Source organism: Triturus cristatus, chromosome 7 (assembly GCF_964204655.1).
Source record: "Triturus cristatus chromosome 7, aTriCri1.1, whole genome shotgun sequence".
Taxonomy (NCBI): Eukaryota; Metazoa; Chordata; class Amphibia; order Caudata; family Salamandridae; genus Triturus; species Triturus cristatus.
This window is the reverse complement of record NC_140590.1, coordinates 1,077,246,171-1,077,272,920: the sequence shown is the minus strand read 5'-3', so window position 1 is coordinate 1,077,272,920 and position 26,750 is coordinate 1,077,246,171. Positions and strand designations below refer to the sequence as shown.

The 26,750-nt window shown below is 42.6% G+C and overlaps 1 protein-coding gene across 2 annotated transcripts in view; it reads right to left on the bottom strand.

Moving 5' to 3' along the window:
* Positions 1 to 2,242: 2,242 nt before the first annotated feature.
* Positions 2,243 to 26,750, bottom strand: part of SLC26A2 (solute carrier family 26 member 2) — an 86,708-nt gene continuing 62,200 nt past the window's right edge. For both annotated transcript variants that reach the window (XM_085618190.1, XM_085618191.1), the window contains exons 2-3: positions 20,710 to 21,366; positions 2,243 to 10,958 (exon numbers count right to left, since the gene is read on the bottom strand). In XM_085618190.1, coding sequence (XP_085474316.1) covers positions 9,435 to 10,958; positions 20,710 to 21,336 — 2,151 coding nt within the window. In that variant the 5' untranslated portion in view covers positions 21,337 to 21,366 and the 3' untranslated portion in view covers positions 2,243 to 9,434. The remainder of the gene's footprint in view (positions 10,959 to 20,709; positions 21,367 to 26,750) is intronic.

The following is a 26,750-nucleotide window of genomic DNA, read 5'->3' as shown; positions in this document are numbered from 1 at the left end:
GCATGTATGTCAAGCAGCTTGGCAAGAATCTTATATCAATGGTGACAAGGGGCAGAGGGAAGCACCCGATGACTGTTCCTCACACAGGATTTGTAGAGATTATGTGGTAATGGTCAGTAAAACACTGTGCATGGCTTCAAGCTGGAGCAGTGTGACAGGCTACCAGAGCTTAATAGGCAACCACGTTCAATCAGCACATTAGGCTGAAAAAAAGGTACTGGAGCAGGCACGCATAAATGTTGGACAGTGGTGTGCTTTTTATGATGCACAAGTTTGTGTAATGTAATGCACAAAATCTCTGAACTAATTGATTGTATTAGCAGTTTTTGATCTTCCACATTTGGTGTCACAGTACCCAGAAAGCTAAAAGTGGTATAGAGCCATGATAAGAGAATGTTAGATTGTAGATTGTTCGGGATTTAGCAAGTTACCTCCGAACAATGACCGCTGAAGAACAGGTATGATTTCACTATGTCTCACAGATAAGGACAAACAGTGGTGGTTAGATTTAAGTAGAGGTAGCAGCTGCTGGTCATGGCTACACTTTGGTGTTAACGGCAATGCTCTTGACCGCCACTCACCCGTTGTAAATGGTTATGGCGACATTGGCAATAAGAAAGCATTGCCAAAAGCAGTAGGTCTGGATTTAATGTGCTAAATAATGGATCAAAGATTGAAGCAGAGCACAGACTTATTTGTTGATCAGACAGGGTGTGAAAACCCAGAACTGACATTGGTGTGCAATAGCAGCTGCAGAGGGTATGTGTGCAAGGAGTTAAGAAAGTTAGTAGGATAAATACATTTCCAAATGCTGTCATCTTTGGAAAGGAAGTATAGGGGGAGGGGTCATGGGCCAGACGTTAACCATTTACTGGTCATTAAACACTAATCGCAATTTGCGACTAGTATTTATGTAACCAGCATATATTTAGCAACCTACGCAGTACCATTATGTTAGTTCTTCAAAAGCAGAATCTGACTGAGTTGCTAATTAATATTTATTAGGTATGTTGCAAACAGCAACACAGGAGGGTCAACAGGCTATCATTCCAGTAACTGTTTTTTAATAACGGAAAGTTTTTTTTTTAACCCCAGCCATTTTCATTAAATGAAACAAGTCTGCGTTTAAAAAGAAAATGTTACTTTTTTTTTTTTTATTTGAGAGTTGATAGTAGTCCTGTGGTCCACTGCCTACTCCCCAATAACTATTTTTTTTAACATTTACTAAGGGAAAGGGTTCCCAAGGAGACCTCTTCCCTTTTGCAAATGGGTTACCACTCCCAACTCAGAGGTCGGTAACTTCTGAATGAGTGAATGAAGGATTTATAGAGTGCAGAAATCACCCCGGCGGGGTATCTCCATGCTTTTCTTATAATAGTTTACAACCTCTATTTTGGTCCTAAAACATGTATACATATGCATAGGTATCCACATTTGTAAGGGATGCCCACAGCAATCCTTTTTCAAATAGATCCATCTCTAAACCATTTTAGAAGCCAGAAAAAAGTTGCATACTCCTAAAATGGCTTTAGTACATTTCAAAAAGCATTTTTGCAGTCGCAAACTCCGAACTGAATCGGTTGTAACCATACAAATGCTGGTGCATTGTATCCTCAATGAACCTTATACAGTAAGTTCGCATTGGCGCAACAGAAAAAAAAACATTTGATCCCGAATGGGTAATTAAGGCTATTTGTTTCTGTCAGCTCAGGTGAAAACCGTTTAACTTCATTATTGTCTGGAGGGTCCAAAGGCTGTCAGAAGGGCTGCCATGACCAAAGCTTCCATAGTTCAAGGACTAGAGGGCAGGGACAAATGCTAGAGCCGTCATACAGTTGATCATGATGGCGAACAGTAGTAGGGGTGCGAAGCTTCCGGCAATGCTAATCTTCTAACCTCAAAAATTAACCTAGAAGCCAGCAGGTTTGGCTCTGTGTTTATGACAAATATGTACCCCTCCCCTTACTAAGTCACCCGGTAGTAAATAAGGCGAATCAATCTGCATTGCCTGTTGTTTCATGTGTAAATACTACTAGCTGGTGTTTTGTACTGCGTATCGTTGTACTCACACAGACAGCGCTGCCTCCCAACTGAATGTATGATATCACTGCAAGACCACTTGGTAATATGTGGAACTGCCTTGCTGCACAACTATGACTGTCACTTCAACTGTATTTGTGGTTCCAAGAAAAGCACTGTGATGAAACAAGTACAAGATTCACACAGAAATCAAAAGCTCAGACACAATACACCAAGAGTGTTTTATTTATTCAGACAGGTAATCTTATTATACCATAAGGCACTTCCCCCTATAAATATTCATCAGACAGATACAAAAACACTCTAGCACCAGTAAGAAGTATTTTGGAAATTAGGCTGTTATTGCTTGGTCTCTGTAACCACTATTACTGCTGAAGAGCTGAATTTGCAGTCAAGTCAACTTCACGTATGCCAAAGTGATCCAGAGATTTGGTTCCAGCTTATCTGCACTGAGACATTAGAGTGTTTACAGTTTAGAACAATATGTTTAAACAAGACAAACATTATTACAATGTTCCAGCATCAACAATGCAAAGGTGAGGCATTCTGTTAGGTCAAGCATCTGATCCGGAAAGATAATTATCCTGTATCCGGGAAGGCAACTGATACAGTATGGCAATTTATTATGTTCATGTCAAAAAAGTGCATTTATAAGAAAGAAAAAAAAAGCTCATTGAAACTAGAAAATCTATGGCGAAACGAAGAATAAATTATCTCCAGTCACTGACCAAAGGCTTGTGCTTAGTAATTCCTGGAAGGCCTATGTTTGTGACACATCAAACCCACATTCTCTAGATGTAAGGTAGAAGTGCAAGGCTGAGCACCAAGTGGAAGGCGTGGCTAGCACTTCAATCAAAAGAAATATGGTGGGACAACCAAAGAAACTCAGAGTAGCCCAAAGTGGTCACAATCATTATTTCTCAGTAGACTGGGAGGTATCTATTTTGGTTGTTCCTAACAGAGGAATTGTTTAAGGCCCTGCCTAGTAGAATTTTTTACTTAAAATATTAATAATACAAGATGATGGACAACATAAATTCTGTGCTGCTGACTCTGCCTGAAAGGGCTGCAGAAAACACATGGTATTTATGGCGCCGTAGACTGGAGGTCCAGGGGATTCTGTAGCCAACTGCTGGCCCAGACTAAGACAGAGGGCTATAAAGAGATAATGTTAGAAAAAAGCTGCCAAAGGGTGATAAAGGGTTAGTCAATAGGCTTTTACAGACCTGGGTGTACTGCAGATACAAAGATAGATAGCTATACAAAGAAAGTGCTAAAAAAGGTACTTGATTTAGTTAAAGTATTTCTGAACAAAGGTTATCAATAAAACCAGTCAAAACCGCCCCCCCTCCCCCCCCCCACAGTTTACATGCTATGGGCTCCTTCTTCAATATTTTTCACATTACAATTGGGATCTGATGCATTTCATGATCCATAAGTATATAGAACAATATGTGTAAATATGGCCTACAGGGCAACGAAAGTATTTCATAGAAATCAATTGTTCCTTGGTGACATATTATCCCAAAAGTGCTATTTAGAGAGCTAGCTGCAAAGAATCAGTTATTTCAGGTCTCTAGGGGTTTCTCGTTTAGGGAGAGTGCTATACAAAGTAACTGCTTTTCCGTGGAAACCTTCTGACTTATCGAGGCTGAATTTCTTCCCAGATTAGGGATGTGCACTTTTAAACAGGGTTGGACTGGCTGTAGCGGGCATTGGGTGTTTACCCGGGAGGCTGGAAGGGTGAGGGCCAGGTTTGGAGCAGTGGGGACTGGTCTTGTTCCTGGGGGGCGGCTTTGCAGCCATGCTGCAGTATCAGTCCCCAGTAACAAAAGTAGCAGTGCTGGGGGCCGGTTTTGCTAAGCAGCAGTGCTTCACGCCTGACCCCCCCAACATCCCACTTCCCTGAGGTGGGGGCCGGTCTGACAAAATTGCCAGGTCTGATTTGGGTTCCTAGTCCCGCCCTGCTTTTAAACTTCTTCCGTGAAGTTAACAAAAGACAGGAATCTTCCCTTTCACCGACGGTGACGTTTTGGGATTTCGTACAACTTTGCCAAAACCTAAGTTAAAGCACCTTTGCCGCTAGAAGTGCCGCTTTCCTTCCGCAGGACATCATGCAGAGCGGGATATCCTGCCAAAGTTGGACAGGCCTATAGGGCAATCTGGCAGTGTCAAAAGGGTTGGTCGGACAGGTCAGAGTGTGGGTCGTTTTTATTAGCTGTTTGTTGGCCTGTTTTATGGTCTGATGTAAGGTTTTTACTGTTGATTTCCCTGATATTACCACAAATACTGCCTGTAGCAGGCACAAATGCATTCAGTCTGTCATACTTTGCAAACCACCTATACAGAGTGCCTTCAAAAGGTAAAAATGGCCCAGATTTGTAAATGTGGTATTCTTATAAGCTATCTGACTCGCTAATAGGATCACTTTTAGTTTGGATGCCCTTGCCTATTTTCTGTGCAGCCCGACCATGCCTCCTGCAGAAGGAAATTGTGGCTCACACAAGGTATGACGAGCCAAAATGTGAGAGGCAGGGACTCGGACAGGGGTCATTGTGGGGAAGGGGTACCACTGGGGCTCTTGGCAAGGTGCAGTGTAGGGGGGCAGGAACTTTGTTTGGGATATCACACCATTACAATTACAATTTGAGCTAAGGTATGATGAACCCTTACTGTCAGTATGCAAAGTGCTTTAGAGAGTGCTTATCCAGACGTATGTATACTAACGCATAACAGAATAACATACAGAGGCAGGAAACCTGCTGGCTTATCCAATCCTGCTACTACTTGCGATGAGTACGGAGCAATGCTATAGAGCTCATCTCATACGCTAGAGCCTGCTAGGGTATACTACACTAGGCTACTGTCAGTGCTGCATCCAGGCAATACTGTCATTACCTGGTCTGTGCCCTAGAGCTGGCCTTTAGGGAAGGCAGAAGAACAGCGGCAGGGAGAGGGAAAGGGAAAGAAGTCAGAGTAAAGAGGCCTTTACTGCACACTGGCACTGTCATCCCTACTGAAAAGGCACAGTAAAAGCATTCAATTTACATCAATACTTACGGGGCAAAAAGTAACAAAACCTAGCCAATGGACCAGAAGCAGGTGCTTTAGAGGGCCTGCAAGCACAACGCTAAAAAAGAAGCAATGGCAAAGCCAACAGATGTCATGTTTTTTAACAAGGTACTTTGCAGACTGCTAATGAAAATTAAAAAACATGAAAGAGGGATATCAGTTTGTAAGCATGCTATGCATGCCTACACATGGGCACGCATTGGTGGCCATTTTGGACATCTTTTTTCATTTCTATTGAGAACCATGCAAAGACGGCCACCCATTGTGTGCACAGTTGGGCTGCCATTTTTTAAGTGTTATGGTTTTAAAGTATTTTAAGGTGTTACCCATGCATATGCATGAGAACTTCTGCAACAGCGGCCATTTAGGATTTTTTTAATTTAATCTCATTTGCCATTATAAGATAGCTGGCAGCCATTTCGTAATGGTAAATAATAAAATAAAGATTGTGTGGGAAGCCACATAAACTAAAAAAAAGTAAGCAGCCTGGTAGCAGTCTGTAGTGTGAAAAAATATTTCAAAATATATATATAGCGGGAGACGCGAAAAGAAGGAGTGAGGGAGCAACAGATGAGTGATAAACTGAGTGGTCAGGTGGCAGTGTGCAAACTGGTGGGTCCTTGTAAAGGCAATGTTACAACAAATTCGTTAAAAAAATGAAGCGGGCCGGAAAGGGGAGGGGGAGCAATAGACTGAAAGTGGGGTCTTAAGAGGCAGCCTTTTAGGTTTCTGACCAAGTGCTATTTCATTATAGATATAAAATATATATTTTTCTACAAATAAAAAAACAAAGTGCTGTGCTAAGCAGAGTCAGTAAACAATGGATGGCAACCATACCGGGCTGTGTCATGGAGTTCATTGGGAACAGCCAAACGTAGCAAATGTCAGTCATTTTTATACTTCAGTGCCCATGGCACCTCCCTCACTACACCTGTTCTGTAGGGTCAGGGTGACAGCAACAGCAAAAATCACTGGCAGAGCCCATAGGTCAGTCCATGCATCACATTCTTGTGGAATAAAAAACATGGCACGTACATTGGAGGCACAGAAGGTCAAGTTGTGTTGCTCAGTAAAAAATAGTGCACAAATGTGAATCCCTTTCATTGCCTACATTAGTAGATTAAAGTCAAACCTGCTGGGTTTGTTAATGCTTGGTTAAATCAACAGGTAACTAACATTAAGCATAGCCTTGTCTTGCATAATAACAAACATGAGACATACCAATATTTAGCACTCGCTTCAGGCCCTCTGCATGCTGACATGGTAATGTGCAGTGCTAATTTTGGTGTCTGCTGCAATAATATGCACATCACTAAACAGCAATACCAGCAAATATCCTCCAATCACTGCAGTAATACAACACATTGAACACAAAACATATAAAAAGCAATGCACTGCTGCACCTTTACAGAATTATAAAAGCACAGCAACTGTCATGTCACCTAAATATATGAAAGGAGTAAAGCGGGTAGTCAGAGCCAATGTGATGTGGATCCAAGGACACACATCGGCATTAGTCTCAGCCCAAGCCCCAAACTGAGCACACAGAATCCCTGTGCTCTCACTAGTAAAAGCAGTAAAAATCAAGATGGCCCTTCTTTTGATTCTAAATGTGACAGCAACCTTCGAATGGTAAGCACAATACAGATCCAAGATGGCCACTATGTTTGGAATTGATCAGCATGTAGTAAAGGAGCTATATACTTGATGTGTTGATGTGTTGACAAAAGCACATGAAAATGGGTGCTATTGCTTTATGAATAAAATGCAAGTCTGACCTAACAAATGGAGTGTGGCAAAGAGTGTGCTGACTGAGTGTACTTTTCACATAAAAATCAGTTCAACATCCTAATGGAGGTGCCAGTAAAAAGACCAAAATACTCCTGCCAGGCGATTCAAATTTTCATTGACTGTGCCTCAAACTAGTGGATGAAGGGTGTGATATATGTTATATTTTGGAGAAAAACAAAAGGGCTTTGCTTGCACTACACCCATAAAGTAAACAGGGCTGTTGGAATCCTGTTTCTTTCTGCAGTTTCCAATCCTTCACAATCCTTTATTCCTCCACAGGAATCAGGAGACCACTAAGGGTCTGAGGGTGATGTTCCAAAAGGTCAACTGTGGGTGATGTCACTTCCTTTACCACCGGCATTTTGGTTGGGGAGTACGGACGCACGGACAAACTTTCACAATACAATAAAAAAAAGTGAGACACACACAATGACCATTGCATTGACACAATAGTATAAGAAATAAAAAGACATGTAACTTCATACTGCTTTGCTTTAGCAATAATTAAATATCTAAAGGAGTAAATATTTACGAATTAGTCTAAACTAAATATTCCCCTTCAGTAGGATCTTTCAGTTTGCCTGTTCCTAGTTGTGGGGCACCAGAACAGTTATTAATTTTTTTGCGTTTCGATAATGAAGCTTTCTATGTTTTCTATGGACTTGCACAAACGAGCTCTGACTTCAGTACGCTTCCTCTTGTGATGGCACCACCAGCACCCTCTTGGTGGCGCTCATCAACAGACGGTGAGTTCACAGAGATTTTGCCAACGACAGAATCCAGACCTGCAAACCTATTAAAAGGCGGAAGCGCTGTCATTCTAACAGCTGCAAGGCACTAAATACAGCATAAATATATATTAAAACCCATCATTAACATCAGTAACAAAGAACAACAAGCATTGGCATAGCCAATAGGTCTCGCCTTTGGGACCTTATAAGTGTTTAGCCATGCAACAGTTGCATAACTAAATACTTATAAGGTCCCAAAAGCGAGACCTATTGACTATGCAAAGCGGCCGCGAAAGTGATCGCGATCATGATCAAACATCAAAGCGGCCCTGCGGCCGCGAAAGTGAAAGTAATCGCGGTAAAGCGCGGCGCGCGCGCCCGCGCACATGCACTGTAGCTATAGGCTGGCCTGGTAGCCCTCTCAATAAGTCTCAAAAGGAAACAATCAATGTTGCCACTGCAAAATGGGGAGATTGCATAAACATAGGAGAGGGTATACTTTGTTTTGTGTAACACGCATAGCTCTGACAAGAAATATGGCTTTCACGCGCATTGGGCCAGATGTACGACTGTTTTTTGCCGTCGCAAACAGAAAATGGGCCGCAAAAAAGGGCGGTGGCATTTACAAACACTATTTTGCAAGTCGGTGACTCGCAAAATACTATTTGCAGGTCGCTATTAGGAAGGGGCATGCCAAGGGTGTCCCTTCCTAATAGCGAGTCAGACTGGATGGTACCATTGTTTTACCCCTGTATTTGCAGTCGCAAAATATTCACAGTTTACCACCTACTTCAAGTAACTGGTAAGCCACTCGCAAACGGGACCCCTTCCCCTTTGCGAATGGATGCGAAAATATTTTTTAAGAGCCTACTCTTAAAAATTGAAACAAACATTTCATTTTTCTTTTTTAAATGCAGCCCGTTTTCCTTTAAGAAAAGGGGCTCATTTAAAAAAAAAACTGCTTTATTGAAAAATCAGTCGTAGACATGGAGGTCTGCTGACCACAGCAGGCCACCATCCCTGTGAGTGCTAGCCATTCCTAATGGGTCGCAAATTGCGACCTGCCTCATGAATATTGATAAGGTATGTCATTTGCGCCCCCATTAGGAATTGCAAACAGTGTCAGAGACACAGCTGTACATTCCATTTTGTGAGTCACAAATTGCGAGTCACAAAACGTCCCAATTTGCAGCTTGCAAAATGGAATGGTCGTACACCTGGCCCATTACGCGTAGGCGGTTGTATGCATGTCTGCTATTCTCCTTACATATTAATGGCTCTTAAAATACCAGCCCCAGTGCTATGTCAATGAAGTTTCTACAGTCACAGGGTAAACGATGCAGGAACAGTGCATGCAAGTATATTCAGCTCGAACCTAGTCTCCCAAGAAAGAACGATCTGTGAAAAGTATACAAAACATAGATTACACATGGACAAAAAAATCAGGGTTTATGCAAAAATATGCTCCTCTTGTGGGCATTAAGCACAGCCCTAAAAAGCAATGGAGGCAAGTTAGTAAGTGAAGTAGAAATAGAAACTCCTAAAAGGCCGGGAAGTGGCCGAAACGGAATTCATCACCCCCTGGCCAGCAGGGGGAGTCAAACTGTACATGTATAATACAAATAAGTGCTAGAAAGTACACAAAATATTAATACCCTCTAAATATTTCTATACACTTTTCTTCATATGACAAACACATGAATTGCAATAGCCGACCATCTGTGTTTCTGGAAATACCAAATCTGAGTTTGGTATTAATTGGCAGCCGGTGTATTTCAGTCCTGCCACTGGTGGACAGAGCTAGCATTCTTCTTGGTAAATGTGGTATTCACTCTTTTGATGCTCCTCTAGGGCAAAACTCACTGCCTGCCTTAAACTGTGGAAGGACCGATTGTCCTCCCCTTTGCTGAAGTAATCTCCACGGCGCAGGGACTCCAAGACGGAAGCATTGCACTGAGCTAGAAGCACCCGGATGCCAATCTCCTTGTAGTCCTTGAACACTTCCTTCATCGTGTTGATGCCCCCAGTGTCTAAAAACTGAACAGCGCTGCAGTCAATGACTAGCGTGTGGAAGGACAGGGGTTCCTTGACCAGCTGCAGGGACACCTCAGCTTGCTTGCCGTTAAAGTGGGCGGACCCTTCAATCTTCTCACGCTTCTGCCGTTTCTTTTCAGCCTTCTTTTCATTAGCCTTAACCAAAACTGGGCTGACTCCGGTCAATTTGTAGAGGGCTGATTTGAAGGCTTGCTTGTTAACATAGTAGATGGGGGCTTCAAAACGGAACACATGTACCCCAGGCGTGACATTCAAGTTCCTGTACACTGAGAGAGACTCAAAGATCTCAGACTGCTCTACCCGGCCAAGCAGCGAGGATGTGGGCAGCTGGGAGCGCAAGATAACACACAGCATTGAGAAGCAGACCCCTATGAGAAGCCCCATTTCAGTGCTGACCAATGCAGATGAAGCCATGGTGACAAGCCAGATTGCTGTGTCCACTCTGCTTAGCCTCCACATCTTGGGCAGATCCAGGAACTTTCTGAGTGCCCCCCGCAGGTTGACAATGGTGATGACGCCCAAGACGCACTTCTGTAGGGAATAGAAGAGTGGAGCAATGACAAGCAGGACCAGGAGGAGCACCAGCGCCGTTATGATAGCCGACACCTGTGTTTTGCAGCCAGTGGATTCCTTGACAAGGGTTTTAGCCAAAGCAGCACTGGTAGTGAAACAATGGAAGAAGGAAGGGATTATGTTGCAGAAGCCAATGGCGTACATTTCCTGGTTGGCACGGACCTCATAGCCATGCTTCTTAGCGAACATTTCTGAAAGGGAGACGGTGATAGCAAAACCAATTAGTGCAATTGAGAAGGCACCCATGGCCACATTGGGGATCAAACTCCAGTCTGGAGCCTGAGGCATCAGAAACCCTGTTGGGATGTTCCCAGCCACACTAGAGCCAAATTTCTCATGAAGGTGACCAAAGTGAGAGACCAAGGTAGCCGCAACCACCACGAACAGCTCGATGGGAATAGGTGCCTTGAGTTTATTTTTGTAGTACTCATTAAGCTCTTTGGTTGGGACCAAGACAAGAAGGCATAGGATGCTTGTGACAAGGTCACAAATGTTGGTCAGGTGAATTCGCTGGAATATAGACACCCAGGTAAAGATTAGAGCACCGGCCCCATTGCTGCGTGGGATGCTGATGCCCAGGAGGTACTTCACTTGAGAAGTAAGGATGGTGAACGAAGCCCCTGTCGCAAATCCACTCAGCAATGAATCAGAGAGGTACACGGAGATGAAGCCCACCTGGAGGAGACCCATAATGACCTGCAAGAATTTCACAGGGAAACAAAACAAAGTGGTCAGTGCATATTCATCTTCAAATGTATGAGCAGGAAAGCAACCCTACAACGATCAAGAGCCAACAGCAAAAAAACATTAGTCAGGACAAATATTGCTTGCACAAAAGTATGAAGCAAGCAGAAACTACTACAATTTAACACAAAGCTATCCTAGGCCAGTACACAAGGATCAAGAGCCACTAAAAGCTGTCAAAGACACAAAAGCATCATGAGCAACATAAAAGAATTAAGAGCTCACACAGAGTGAGAAAAGTCTGCACTAAAATCTCCACCGAAACTAAGAAGCTTGCATAAAGGCTTAGATATGCAATACAAAGCTACACAAAGAAAATACATTTGTCAGGAGACAAAACAAAGGAATCGAGAGTCAGCACTCAGGTTGTACAAGCAGCACACAGCTATAACGAGCAACAAGTGCTTGATTAGCAGCAAAAAAGGTATCAAAAACCAGCATGATGACTAGCTTTTAGCAATGAAGAGAAGCACAAAGCAGTAGAAATTAGCAAAAAGCAGAAGAAATGAAGCACAAAGCGATTGAGAGCAGCACTAAAAGATGGACAGTGGCTCAATAAGTTCAAAAGCATTACCGTGACCAAGAGCAGCACAAAGCTATCCCTATCAGCACATAGCTATCAGAAGCAAAACACTCGTGTTATATTGAAAGACACTCATTCCGAGCTACTAATAATGTTAGCGTTTTAATACGGACCACTGAACAGATTATATTAGAAGCTACCATAAGCAAGATTACCAACAGTGATCATCTCAGTGCATCAGGCACGGTTCCCATCATTAATGTAAAAAATGCTTTGCCAATGTGGAATGCCTCTACATGGGCAATACATAACAGCCAAAGCTGCATTGGCCCTGGCACCAAGTTAATAATAGTATTAATCGCTCCAAACATCAGCTCCAGAGTTCTGAAAATACACACTTATTTCCATCTCTGATACAGTTTCCATTTTGTTTACATATATTAATTCAAGTAAGCAAAGGCTTATAATTTATTAGACTGGGATGCACACAGGAGAGCTACTTATGGGTAGCTGGAGAGCTACTAGCAGCTACCAGTAGCTCACAAGTTACTCGTTGGGGAAGCCTGGCTCGGGGTGTAGGTGCCACTGCAAGAATAGGACTCGATAGGATACATGCTACTGAGGGGCCGATTCCGATCCGGGTTGGAAAGCACTCCGACCGAGTCAGATCCGGATTGTTTTCCTACCGAGCCGGACTCCTACAGTCCGACCGAGCGAGTACGATGCGCACGTATGCTGTCGGACTCGGTTCGGTCGGACTCCCATAGAAGTCAGTGAGAGCCGGTCGTACGACGCGTACATGGGCTCCCATTGACTGAATGGGTACGTCTCGAACAAGTGAGCCTCCTACAGTGGGTACGCGTCGGTGCCACCCACACCGTACATGCTTGTGTTGGGGAGACGCATAGGTTTCCCCTTGTGTCCGAGTCGTAGGGCTGCGGGTGTCAGGGGATCCGACGCGGACCCCCAAAGTCCGACTCCGGGAGCTTTTGCGAGCCGGACACTCCAGCTCGCACAGGCTGGCCAACGCATGCATCGTACTGGCTCGGTTGTAAATCCCATCCATTGCACGCCACGGTTAGCTTCCGACCGGGACGTACGGAGCGGTTCGGACCCGGAAACGACTCGGTCGGTGAATTTCATGAAGATCGCATCGTACTTGCTGACTCGTACAGCTGTACGAGTCGGCCGGAAAACACGCGTACGGCTCGTAGTTTTTCCGTCCGAACCCGATTCGGTGCCCTTCCGACCAAGATCGGAATCGGCCTCAAAGTAGTGTAATCTTTATTGCATCTCCAAGGATACCAAATGACGTTGCTTGCTCCTACATATTGAGTGATATAATTTAGGTTTGGTAGTTTAGAAAAAAACGCACATACTATACATACATAGAGGGGCTTTTGGTCAGAAGATTTCATCTGCTGGTCTGTTGAATTGCCATTAACATTTTGCTTCTGCCCACTTCAGCATAGAGCAAGGAGCAATGGGTAAGACCACTATGCCCATTGGTTCTCTTAACATCTAGGGACTGCACAAAGCTTGTGCGCATTACTCGTATCTGCTTAAAAGCAGTTCCCTTCTTTTTAGGGGCAAGTGTCTATCAAATCATGCATTTTAAATGTTATTCTTGTATACTAGCATCAGAAAATGGCTATTTATTTTGGGTGAATAGCAGATGCCCAGTTATGTGGTGATTTATTTCCTGTTTCTTTTTTAAAGTTGTTGTTATAAAGTGTTTATGTGACACTGTTGCTGCCTGCAATTTGAGGTCTTCGTTGGATGGGGATTTCTTCTTGCCGCATTCATAAAAAGTAATGGTAAAATGAATAGCACACAACTGAAATAGCAATAGAAGTAAAACAGCCAAACATTTTTTAGATTTAATTTGTTTAATGCACGCATATGGTGGGCGCATTTATCTAGTTGCCGGTTTTCTTTTCTTTTTCTTTTCTGTGTTAAATGTTTGCAATAAGAAATGCAAAAAACCCTTTATACTACTTTTAAATTGAAAGAAAGGCAGGGATGCATAAAATGGCAAAGTAAGAAATGTTCCAGTGTCTCATCCCCAAAGGAAATTCAATCACGCTTCTACCTGTTACTAAGGTACATGTGACAGGCAAATGCACTAAGGTTTGGCTTTCAAACAATCTCATGGTCAAAGTTAGATGTTGAGTGGCCTACAGGACCAGGCCTGTCGAGTTCGAATCACTGACAGAATATCGAAGGTCAGAATATCGACTTACAAAAATATCGCAGAAAGAATATCGAAGTCAAGAATATCGACATCCTATCTACATTATGGTAAGTACAAAAATATCGATGTCAAAAATATCGTTGTTTATATCGTTTTTTATTGAAGTTAAAAATATAATCTAAAATAAAGTACATAATTAAAATAAAAAGTTAAAATTATTTCAAAATGTTTAAAAATTATAAGTAATATATATATATATGATGTAAAAAATAAATTAAACATATACACATAATATAATATATATACACTTATTAATATGTTTTAATAATTATTTTAATAACTTATAAATTGTTTTAATAACGTATAAATTATAAATACATCTATCCACATAAATAAACATTTAATTAATATATGTAACAAATTTAAATCATTTTTAAATTAATTATATACTAGATTAGCTAAAATAATACAAAAAATATTAGATAGTGGAGGGAATAAAATTACTATTCCAACTCCAAACAGTGCAACAGTAGGGAAAATGTTGGATAGCATAGGGGTAACAATTACTATTCCCACCCCACTGAGTGCAACAGTAGAGAAGGTGTTGGATAGCGTAGGTGTAAAAATTACTATAACCAACACCAGTGAGTGCAACAGTAGGGAAAGTGTTGGATAGCGTAGGCGTACAAATTACTATTCCCACTCCAGTGAGTGCAACAATAGGGAAAGTGTTTGATAGCGTAGCAGTTAAAATTACTATTCCCAATCCAGTGAGTGCAACAGTAGGGAAATTAATTACCAATTAATAAATTAAGAATACATTAATTAACAATAACAATAAATACAAATTAATAATAAATTAATTACAATTAATATAATTATAAATTAACCAATTAATAAAAAGTAATTACCAATTAATAATTAAGTAATAAATTAATAATTGGGAATAAATAAAAACATATCAATTATAATTAAATTACTTCCCACCCTATTCCCCTATAAACCCACAACCCGCTACACATAAAAAAATAACATAATTAATGTAATCAATCAAATAATAAAAAATAATTACCAACCAATAATTAATAATAAATTAATTAACAATAACAATAAATACAATTTAATAATAAATTAATTATAATTAATATAATGATAAATTATTCAATTAATAAAAAGTAATTACCAATGAATAATTAATTAATAAATTAATAATGAAAAACAATCAATAAAAAACGTATTAATTAATTAATTAATTAAATTACTTCCCACCCTATTCCCCTATGAACCCACAACCCGCTCTGATACTAAAACGCAAAATTTACTTTACATTTTTTTTTACTAATTTCTAAACATTTAATACATATATTTAAAAATAATAAAAACACATTAACACAAATGTTAAACATACATGCTAAAATACATAATACTAATATAAATATCGATATTATTAACAACAATATTTTTGCTAACGATATTATTTACTTCAATATTACTTACTTCGAAATAAAAAAAAAACGATATTGTTGTGAACGATATTCTTGACATCGATATTCTGTCCCTACAATATTATAAACTAACTATTATTGTAGGTCGATATGAAAAATTCGATATTGCACCGTCGAGTGCAAGGTGCGTCACTAGCGCTGGGAGAGGGATGAGGTATGATGGGGCTAAAGACGACCTACCAATCAGGGGTAGATGCTGCGTAGATGAGGAAAGAGATGCACGAGTACAGTTTTGTGGGAGTTTACGAAAGGAAATTAGTTTTAATTTGGAGGGTATGCATTACTGTTTATGATCTTACTGTAAATGTCACTAAGCTATTTCCTCTGGTACTGGTGGTGGCCAGTGGGCAGCGGGATGGTGATTGTGTGTGTCCTGCCCCCCCTCTCCTTGGCTACTGAAGTTCAAGTAACTGGGGTGAGAATAATTGTTCAAAGGAGGTCCGAAAAGGGGAGGGGGGGGATGATGCAAGAATGTCTTGGGCTCAGGGACTCCACAACAGGGTGTTGCAAAGCTTCAGAGGCTTTCAAGCTGATAAGTTCCCAACATCTTCATGAGTCTTCCACAGGGATAAAGAGTTCAGTTGAACCGGCTGGTTCCTACAAGCTGCTGACAGATGTCCTTTGCAATGGGAAGAATAAGACAGAAGGGAGCGCCATCTTGTTGTTCCACCATCTCTGGTTGACTAACTGCAGCCAGCAGGAACTTATCCTGCTTATGAAAGAATACTTCACTGAGGAGGTTCAAATATAGAAGTAATGAGGCTACCCCACACAAGTGAGCTACAAGAACCATAATGTGTGGGAATTTACTCATGAAGACCAGCAATTCTGGTGAGCAACAAACTACCACCGCAGGACAACCTTCACACATTTTATGTTTACTGTTCCTAATCTTTGCTTGGTGCTCCAGCATGGGGGTACACATGATCGCAACTGCTCTTACACAGCGACAACGCTCGCTAATGTTTCTTCCCCCTCTTTAAACTTTAATGTTTGTTTGTCGTGTAAATAGCCTCTTGCGTGCTTTGTAACTAGAACAATAGTTTTCAACTTCATACAGGCGGAATTTTCTTTTATAGGTGTAGTCTAAGGCCTGGTAAATCATGGGTTATATTGGTTAAAAAACACGGCTTTTATGGTTAGACAGATCTATGTCTCTTTCCCCTGGACCCGTGAGGAGAACCTAATGCCTTGTTGGGTTGCCTACAGGAGGTGGCCAATTAGAAGGCCTGCTATAGTCAAATTCAGAAGAGACTGAGATGATACTATTCGATTACAAGCCCAGACTGATGATGGCTCTGATAAGAGAAAGCCTCGTTCCAAACTCCAAAACCGCAGGGTCCCCTTGGCCTGCAGATTTAACATATTTAGCCTGCAGCACATTGGTAATGTTCAAGTCTAGATCTTATGATCGAAAATCGTGCAATCAAGGGGTATAAGTTCCAATGTCTCAGACTGGGACTTGGAATCGCTGACCTTCTTATTATATATAGACTTCAGAAGCGCTCCTCAGGGAATGACCGTGAGTGATTGTTTAGTGGGTGTGACTGATGTGGAACAGTGTTGCTTGAATAAAAAGCGGATCAGATTGTTTTGGGCACTGCATGATGTTAATCGCAGCTCATTTCAAGACACTAGTCCCTCTCCCACACTGCCTAACAATCTGATTTCCAATACTATTGGGGTACATTACCAATGCACATTAAATTATTCCTCAATGCGGAAAGAAAAATTCCACAAATTGAATAAAGCACTACACAACACACAGGGGTCTATTAGGATGACGGTCGGAAAATCTCCCCGACCGCCATGGTAGCGGGAAAAGACTGCCCACAAGGACCGCGGCATAACCGCCGGTCCAATTAGGATGTTCCGCAGTCGAAATCCGACCTTGGGGGTCAGACTCTGGCAATTAACATTGCGGCAGTTGCTGCTGCCAGCAGCACCGCCGCGGTGTGAAAAGGAGCATGTCATGCATGTCACTGCACTGCGTGGTAGGCACTGCACAGTGCCCGTCACCTGGTACAGGGACATGTAGGGGGGTACAATGGGGACCCCGCAACCCATTGGCGGCCCACAATGGGCCCCCGGAACATGTCTCCGCATGCCTATCCATTGCGGTTCCACCGCAGCGGAAAGGCTGGCTACCGCCGGCATCATAATCGTGCTGGTGGTGCTTGGCCCTGATCCGCAACAATTGTAGCAGCCCAGCTCCGCCGGCCAGGCAAGCAGGCGGACTACAACAAGCGGAAAAGTGGCGGGCGGAAAATCACACCGCGGCAGTCACAACCGTGATGCTAATCGGACCGGCGGTTTTCTGGGTTTCGATGGCAGGCGGATGGCCGCCACCGGTCCAGCGGTTGCACCACCGGACCGGCGACGGCCATCCGCCCACCATCCTAATAGACCCCACAGTGTTATTCTTCAGCTTAGTTCTTTGTGACTCCACCTTTTGGAATCTGCATCTGTTTTCAGTGTTTCCCAAACTGTGGGTTCAGCTGGTTTTCGGTTGGTCGCGAAAGTCAGTGCAATAAATAAAGATGCCTTTAAATTCTGTTTAACTTATCACATTTGTCTGGAGATTCAAAGACAGAAGTCAAATTTCAGGATGCTTTATTATTTTGAAATAGGGATGGTGTTTATTTTTCTTTCTCTGAATTCAAAGTGTGAGGAGTTTTTAAAGTGAATTACGTGACAATGTGGGATGTTGTTTTTGCAATACACAACAAAATGTAAATTCCGAAGTGTGCTGGAAACAGAGATTTTAAAAAGATGAAAACAAATCAAGGCACTTACTTAGAGATGCACAAATGGTAAATATTCACATAAACCCGATTTGAACACACTATCATTTGTCTGCTATATAGTTTTATCAGTAAAACTGTATGTCTGTTCAAATTTAGCAGCCATTGCAATGGAAAATGTGCTGTTTGTAAATGATAATGCGCTACCACACAATGCTTTAGTTATATTTAAAAGACACACCCCGCCTCATGTCAATTAAAGGTGGGTGGGTTGCAAAAGTTTGTTGTTCTAAAACTTCGGTTGGGTTCTAAAGGGTTTAGATACCCCTGGCCTACATCTTGCTTTCTTTCACCCTATGAGGGAAGTGCCTGTGCTCTAGTTAGCTCCAGCTAATTGCAGGACTCAAATATAGTGTATCATTCATAATACTGAAATAAAAATATGCACAACTGCTCTGGGAAATATGCTACTAAATTTACCTACATCAATAAGATTGGAAATGGGGTATTTGTGGAGTGCTCAGCAATATCAGAATTTATTTGAATGTTATCCCACTTTTAATCCATTATTTCACTAGTGGCTTACTTCTTATATTACCCCATTCTGCGGCTCATTCAGTGGCACCAAATCACTTGGGGGTCGATTCCGATCCGGGTCGGAAAGCACTCTGACCGAGCCAGATCCGGAGTGTTTTCCGACCGAGCCGGAGGCCTGCAATCCGACTGAGCGAGTACGATGCGGCCGTATGCTGCCGGACTCGGTTCGGTTGGACTCCCATAGGAGTCAATGGGAGCCGGTCGTACAACGCGTACATGGGCTCCCATTGACTGAATGGGTACATCGTGGACATGTGCGCCCCCTACAGTGGGTACAAATCTGTGCCATCTGCACCGTACATGCCTGTGTTGTCTCCACCTGTGTCCGAGTCGTAGGGCTGCAGGTGTCAGGGGGTCCGACGCGGACCCCCAAAGGCAACCACCCGGACGTTTTGCGAGCCGGACACTCCGGCTCGCACAGGCTGTCCGACGCGTGCATCGTACTGGCTCGGTCTTAAATCACATCCATTGCACACTACGGTTAGCTTCCGACCGAGACGTACGGAGAGGTTTGGACCCGGAAACGACTCGGTCGGTGAATTTCACGTAGCTCGCATCGTACTTGCTCGCTCGTACAGCTGTATGAGTCGGCCGGAAAACACGCGTATGGCTTGTAGTTTTTCCAGCCGGATCGCGTTCGGTGCACTTCCGACCCGGATCGGAATCGGTCCCTTAATGTGAGGTCTCTTTAGAGCAGTGGTCTTCAAACTTTTTAATCCTGTGCGCCCCCGTGTTAAAAAAAAAAATTGCCCCGCAGATGTTTTCACAATTATTCTATTAAACCTGCATTGTTTAAATATGTCTACACATATTTCAACACTGCAGTTAAGTTCAGTTACCCCTTTAAAAAATACTATCAAATACATTATTGCCAAACATACTATTCTGGTTAAAGCACTGTTATCAGCATAATGCTTCTCTTGGCCATAACCTGGAGCACCCCCTGGGATCAATTAAAGACACCCCCACAGGGTCGTGCCCCCCCAGTTTGAAGAACTCTGCTTTAGAGACTATGCAAATGTTAATTTCTGTTTTAAGCGCAGGGGAAAAATATGACCCCAACAGTCAAGATTTCCAGCTAAAGCTGGTTTCAGGAGAAGCCAGCTGAAAAATATCAAAAGGGAATCTTTAAATTATTCAAAAAGCTGTTTCAAACTTACTTGCTAAATGTTGACTTTCGTGTTGGAAATACACTACAACTGGCCGAGCCTAGACAGCAAAGCTCTTCTGATAACAGTTATCACTGTCTTCAGGTAATTTATTTTACGAGACACACTAAACAAATATAAACTATTAACAGTAGCTACTGAGAGGCCACAGTAACCTGTGCTAACTTGCAAGGTGTTGTAGCTTGATGCATCCTCCCCAGCCTTCCAAGTCCTTGCTGCTCAGCCAGTGTGTGAGGTCATGTAGAACGTTGAGGGTGTTTGGGTTGGATTGAGAAGTAGTTGAAGAAAGGGACTGAGCAGCAAGGATGCTACTTCTGGTGCGGCTATATGCAATATATTTACAAGCTACTTACCTGAAAGTTACCATCGTAATTACCTGTACCTACATCTTGATAAACCTTCTCCTTATAATATACACTACTGGACTTCCCTTACAACAAAATGATTCTGGTTGTCAGGTGAAAAAGTGACGGACAGTTCTAGAAATATTTCTTCAAATGGAGAGGCACTGGATAAAAATTAGGAACTGTGTTGCCACATAGGATGGCGTTTGTAAGTGCAATATCCAATATAGAGGATGCATACTGCAAATCTCATGGATGACATGATGGTCAGTTCTCACAAAAACAGCATAGCTTAATTTGATTAAAAGTGTCAAAAGACCATCTGGATGCCCCTGAGTACACCAGAAGGGCATGTAATAATTTATTAGACGGCTTGACCTTACCATCAGATGACATAGGGTGTCCAGATGTCCTTTGACAACCCGCTGTAATCAGGAACTTTTGTCCAATTGCTTATGTTGAACTAAGCAAAATTACAACACCCTGAGGGGACTAGATTATTAAATGGAAGTGTGTTAGTGCAAGTAGGATTCTTGTGATCTGGAGCTACCTAATAAGCCTGATGTAAACCTGTCATCAATGCTTTATTGATGCGAACTCCTCTTTCACGTAACAGCTTTCACGTACCTGATAAACCCCAGCCATAAAGGTGACAGTGGCCCCAACAGTGATAGCATAGCAGCTTCTGTCACACACCGGCCCCACAGTCTCATTCTGAATCAGTGGGCTATATGTGCTGTTCAGATCTCCTGCCTGGTGCAGTACAACATGTACCGTGTCCTGCAGGTCGTAACCAGCCGCCTGCAACTCTCGCTCCACCACCTCACCCACCATCAGGCACAGCACCCCAAAAATCCCAACCGAGATGTGCCTGGACGTTCCCATTAAGAAGTAAATGAGGCAGGCAAAGAAGGAGGTGTAGAGGCCAAAGATGGGTTCTTGACCAGCCAGGAGAGAGTAGGCAATGGACTGAGGCACCAAAAGGATGCCCACAATAAGTCCCGACATGACGTCCCCCAAAATGTAGTCCTTCAGCTTGTACTTTGGCAGCCATTCCAACACAGGGAAAAGACCAAACACCAGGTCCTTGGCTTTGGCAGGTGAGCAGGCACAGTTTTTCTTCAGCTTACGTGTGAGATATGCCTTAAAGTTGAAGTCTGCCTTCTCTCGTTCCTCCAGAAGGATCTTGTCTGTATGATAGGGGCATCGGCCATTGGTCAAAATACTGGTCTCTTCATAGGGTTCTGTGGTCATCGTGGTGGTGAAGCGAGGCCCTGGTAGTCACTGGTAAAAGACAAACACAGCAAATAAGACACTTTCAGCACAACACCCCTTGTCACAGAATTGTACCATTAGTCTAATTGACAAGGCCAATACACATGCAGGACAAATTACTGTGAGCCAGTGCATATACAAAACTTGAAGAGTAATGCTGGACAATCTCTCCCTAGTATAGAGATGTCATCTTTATTTTTTCCATGGAGCACATACAATTTAAATACAAAAACACCTTGACTAGAGAAGCTTATAGTTTACTTACAAAAAACATTCATTGAGTAAAAGGGTCTGTAAACCACTAATATTCTTCCTACTTTATGGCTGGTGTAGAGAATAGGCTACTTTTCTAATTCCTCCAAACTCTGGAGAATTTCTTCCTTGGAAAACAATTGGCACTGGGTTGCCACCAATGATGTGAAGGATTGAAAGGTCTACATTTTGACAGATATACACCGTCTTACATTTGATGCACTGTACTAAAGACTTGGTATAAACCGGTAAAAGGTGACATGGTAACAACTAATTTACACATTAGAGGATCAGTAATTCCAGCAAATGTGTAGGAACTGTGGTAAGACTTCGTTTAATGAAGTTCCAAACAATATAGGGAGTTGATAATGGTTAAACAAATACCTACCTTTAAACCTAATTTTAAACAGATGCATTATTAGGCATTAATACATCAATATATTGTTCTCCACCTCTACTCTATAAAACATTTCTACCTGCATCGAACAAGGAATTCTGAGTGTTCTAAACCTTCTTATTGCCAAAATAAGTCGCTTGAACAAAATATTACATCTGTTAGGAAAAAAGAACTGTGAGAACACTGCAAAGGCTGTGACTGCTGTACTAGTGGGGTCACCACCGGCGATTAACCTTGCCCTGTATCTATGGGCTTTGTCCCAAGGTGTTCTCCTCCTCGCTGGCACAGCATCTTGTTGTCCTTTTGATCATTCAGAGACAAGCAGTGCCTGCGTTTCTTAGTGACAATCAGGGCACTGCCTCTCCCAGTGGTGTGCACCACAGAGCCCAGAGAACAAAGAGGCAAGCGTCTTCACCGCGGCCTAGTTGAATGGTGAGCAAGTGGCTTCTGCGGTGCTGGTGCAGTGAATCATGGAAGGGGAGGCAGTGAAGTCAAAGCGCTTGCGTCTCAGTGGATCTTGCTGCTTGGGGTTCTTCCTTGAGAAAATCACAAAACCCACCTCCCAAACAAACTAGATACAAAAACGTAGCGGTGATTACACACTTCATGGTGCCGGTCTCTTCAGAGATGCAGCATTTCTGTTGGCACTCCGAGTCTTCTTCAGGGGGGCCGAGGATTGCATTTGGGCTTCTAGCACTTTCATTCTTCTTGGTGCTTATCTTCACAAAATAATTTGGATCAAATTCTTAAGTACCCTCTGATCGCCGGGGTACACCATTCAGTTCAATTTGCAGGGAAACTTAAGGATCCCTGGGCCTCACTCTTGTAGAACAGTGACTGTCCTTCCAGTTGCTGTAGTGGTTGTCTTTGTTTTATCCTGCCTAGACTTCTTCATGGGACATTTGAGCAGCACCTTCCAAATGCAAGGGCAAAGAGGTGAATCTACAACTTCCCCCTCTAACCCAACTTGGCTCATCTTGTGCTTAGAGATGTACAGTTTGGCTTTACGCTCCCTGGTGGCCTTTGAAAATGTGAGTCATGCTTGGTGCCACGGAATCAAAGGCAAATATTTTGTGAATCTGTAACTAACATCTATTTCCGGCAGTCGGTGTTTTGTTTTAAACCTATACATCCCTATCACACTGAAAGTTTTTTGAGAAAAACATCAAAAAAAGAAATGGGGTACAGAGCTCGAGATCTGCATCAAAAGGTGCAGTAGAAGTAGAACTGATATCAGTAGGAAGGAGTTTTGCATATATGAGACTCAAACGTTGTCACATCCGGAAGCAGTGTAGAGTTGACAAGGAGGATGGTGGTGCTGTCTGTCAGAGTATGCGAGCTTTTGTATTAGTTTCTGGATCTAGTCTAGAGTGTTTCAAAGGGTGAGGAAAAAATACTTAGTGACATACTGCGTGGAGATGAGGTCCAAATAAAAAGTTGTGGAGAGAAGCTGAAGCCTCACATGGCATGTGTGGCCTGAGGTGTGTAAGAAATAGGTTTGAGAAGCACCATCGCTTTGGAATTTCGCAAATTATGGGAGTGAATATTGTACAACGCTTACTTTTTTTGCCACAATTTACTCAAGCAAGTAGCGTGGCCTCTACCCTCTGCGACCCCTGTGAATATTTGCATTTATGTGCGCAGAATTAAGAGGCAGGACATGAGAAACCTATATAAAAGTGCATTTAAGGGAAGCAGACTAACATAGAGGACATTTGGCTATAGCTGCATGTACAGCAATGCTGGACTCGGGGGCAGGCCAGTGTGGCCTCAATTAGGATATTGGCATTGGGATAGAGGGAGGAGGTGGTGGTGGTGGTGGTTAAAAGTTATATGAAGAGAGAGGGGTCACATATGGTAAGCTCAGAAGGGATAAGGAAGGGGCTGCAGGGGGGTGACACTGAACACCTAAAGAAAGGGAACAGGGCATAAAAGAGTGGGATTGCTTTACAAAAATTAACGACTACAATAAAGACATATCAGGTGTGGGAAGGACACCTTGTAGCTCAAAGACAGAGGCAGTAAGGATCCGAGACAGTGGGCTAGGAGAGGCGGGATTGTAGTTTAGAGACAACGAGCGGCACAGTGAGAGGGTCAGGGAATTGGCACAGATGAGCAGGAGTACAGAGAAAAGATACAAAGGAATGGGGGAAAAATAAGGGTAACTGGTGACCAGAGTCAGGGGTAAAGAGACCGAGTATGAAAAGGGAACTGGAGACAGGATAGACAACTGGCATAGAGAGTGGATTGCTGAGACTCACAGAAAGGGCAGAAAAAAAACAAATGTTCCATTAAACGGGCACTCCTGTGATACAAGTTTTAGCTGGCCCCAAACTCTCTTCCTCTGGTTAATTTGCACAGCTTTCAAGCCGTGCACCTCTTTCAGCTCCACGTGATCTTTACGGGGTAGAAGTTGGGCTAGATCACGCACATTTGCGCAATTTTGTGTTTTATTCCATAGGGAATATTTTCTAGGTACACAAATGCTATACCAGTGTTAATTAATATGTATTTGTGTTTTTTTGTATGGTGCTTCTCAATCCAATGGAGGATGTCTGAGCGCGTACAATATATAAGTGATACACTATGCAGTAAAAGTATGTGAGAGAAGCCCACATATTGGATCACATAGGAAGCACAACCATATACAATGCAAAATTAGATGTGCAATAAAGGTCATTAATTGGGAGCGGTAACATAGGTTGGGGAAATGAAAAATTGATTGCAGGATTACTTTGTTTAGAAATAGAGTTCATCTCAGCCTCACATTGGCGGGGTTTAAACAAGCTGGGTGTCAGGAAAGCTTCCAGAGTCTACCAGGAGTTGTTTGGACCAAGTTTAAATTGAGCAAACGATTGACCTTTCCTTAGGCTGGTGGAAAGAGGGCTCCAAATTTTGGGCACTTTCGCTAAGATGGCATGTTTCAGTGTGGAGGGTTTCTGGATTGAGGTAGACTGAGCCGGAGAGATGTCTTTCCTCTTAAATATTTAGATCCACCAGCCAAAAAAGTGGTGAGGCTAGGTATGAAAAGTGTTCAAGTGAATGACCTTGCAATGGAATGGAAGTCGTCTAAGTGCTTGAAGCCTCCCGAGGTAGCCAATCTAGTGAACAGTGAATAGGAGTGATATGGCCCCATTTTCTCTGGTCAGCAAGGAGTCAGGTAGCAGAGTGCAGTACACCTTCAGATGTTCAAGTCAGGATTTGGGTAGACCGATGAGCAGTTAGTTGTTAAATTCAATTCTGGAGATGGCCTGGGCTTGTAGCAGGATTTTGAGGTCTACTTTTGGAAGAAATTCTCTGACCTTTCTTAAACGTCTTAGGTGGTAGTTTGCACTTTTTACAGTTGTCTTGATGTGTGACCCAACGTTGAGCTGAGAGTCTAGTAAGACACCTAGGGAATTTGCCTTGGTCATTGTTTTGGTGTTGATGCATTTGTCATTTAGGTTCTTATGCCAGTCTATTTAGGTAGTTCATTGTTGGGGAAAAACACGTTTGTTTGGCCTTACAGTTTAAGATTCAGTTTAAAATGTATATTATCCATCCAACTCTGGATATCAGAGACAACTAATTTGTCTTGGGGGGCGTGGGATGCTGTCAGAGCAGTCCACTGCATATGTATTTTGGGGTTACTGGCATATTGATGGAAGGAGACATCATATTTGTGTGGGAAGACCCGAGAGGCTCTACACAGATTGAAAAGGATGGGGGCAGGATGGAGCCCTGGTGAACTCCAAATGTTGACAGGGTATGTTTTGAATTAGAGTTACTTATTCTGCTAGAATCAATTTGAAAGATAGGATTTAAACCACCCCAGTGCCATCAATGCCTATGCGTTCTTAAACAATGTTGACAAGAGTGTCATTGTCAATTGTATTAAATGCATATGAGGGGCTCGACAAATGAGGAGACAATTTTTCCCTTGATTTTAGAAGTGTAGCTTTAGCCTGACTGGTAGGTTCCTAGAAGCAGATTTTTGTTAAAGAGATTCTTTGGTTGTGAGATTACACGCGTACTGCAAGAACAGCATTGCAGAGTGCATAACATTTTGTGTATCAACCAGCAGTGAAGCAACAACGGCATTGCAGAGTGCATAACATTTTGTGTATCAAGCAGCAGTGAAGCAACAAAAGGTGTGACCTAAAAGAGTAAGCAGAGACAAAACTCCCCACGTGCCCAAAACAAGAAGTGAAAGTAAAGAGAAGGCACGAGAGGGCAACCTCTTCGAGCAGTAAACTGAGAGAAGACCCTCCCCCCTTCCCCCTTGCTGCCAAAGAAAATTACCACACACCTGAACAAAGAACACCACTAGCTGCAGTACAGAAGGACTGAGAGGAGAGTGGTTCTGACGCTGCTGCCTGTAGGCCAAGTTATCGATCATCTGATTTCAATCCCAACCATCCAACTGTGTGGGTCAACACCTGATAAGAACATGCCACTGTATTGATCACCTTTGCAATGCTTTTCTGGTGGCGGAGGCCAAACACTATGCAAACAGTAGCTTTTTTAGTCAACAAAACATGAAAGGTGGGTAAGGAGCTGATAAAATACCTGAAACAATGCCAAGATCAGTCATCAACATCTTATGCAAAGTCAGCATGATTCATTGCATGCTAAAAACAGGAACCTTATAAGCATGTTTACGGAGTGCACTCAAATCTGTGATCTGAGGGCAGACAACGCTTTCAGGGATGTGGATGGATATAAACACAATTATTTAGGTATTTGACTCAATACCCATACACCA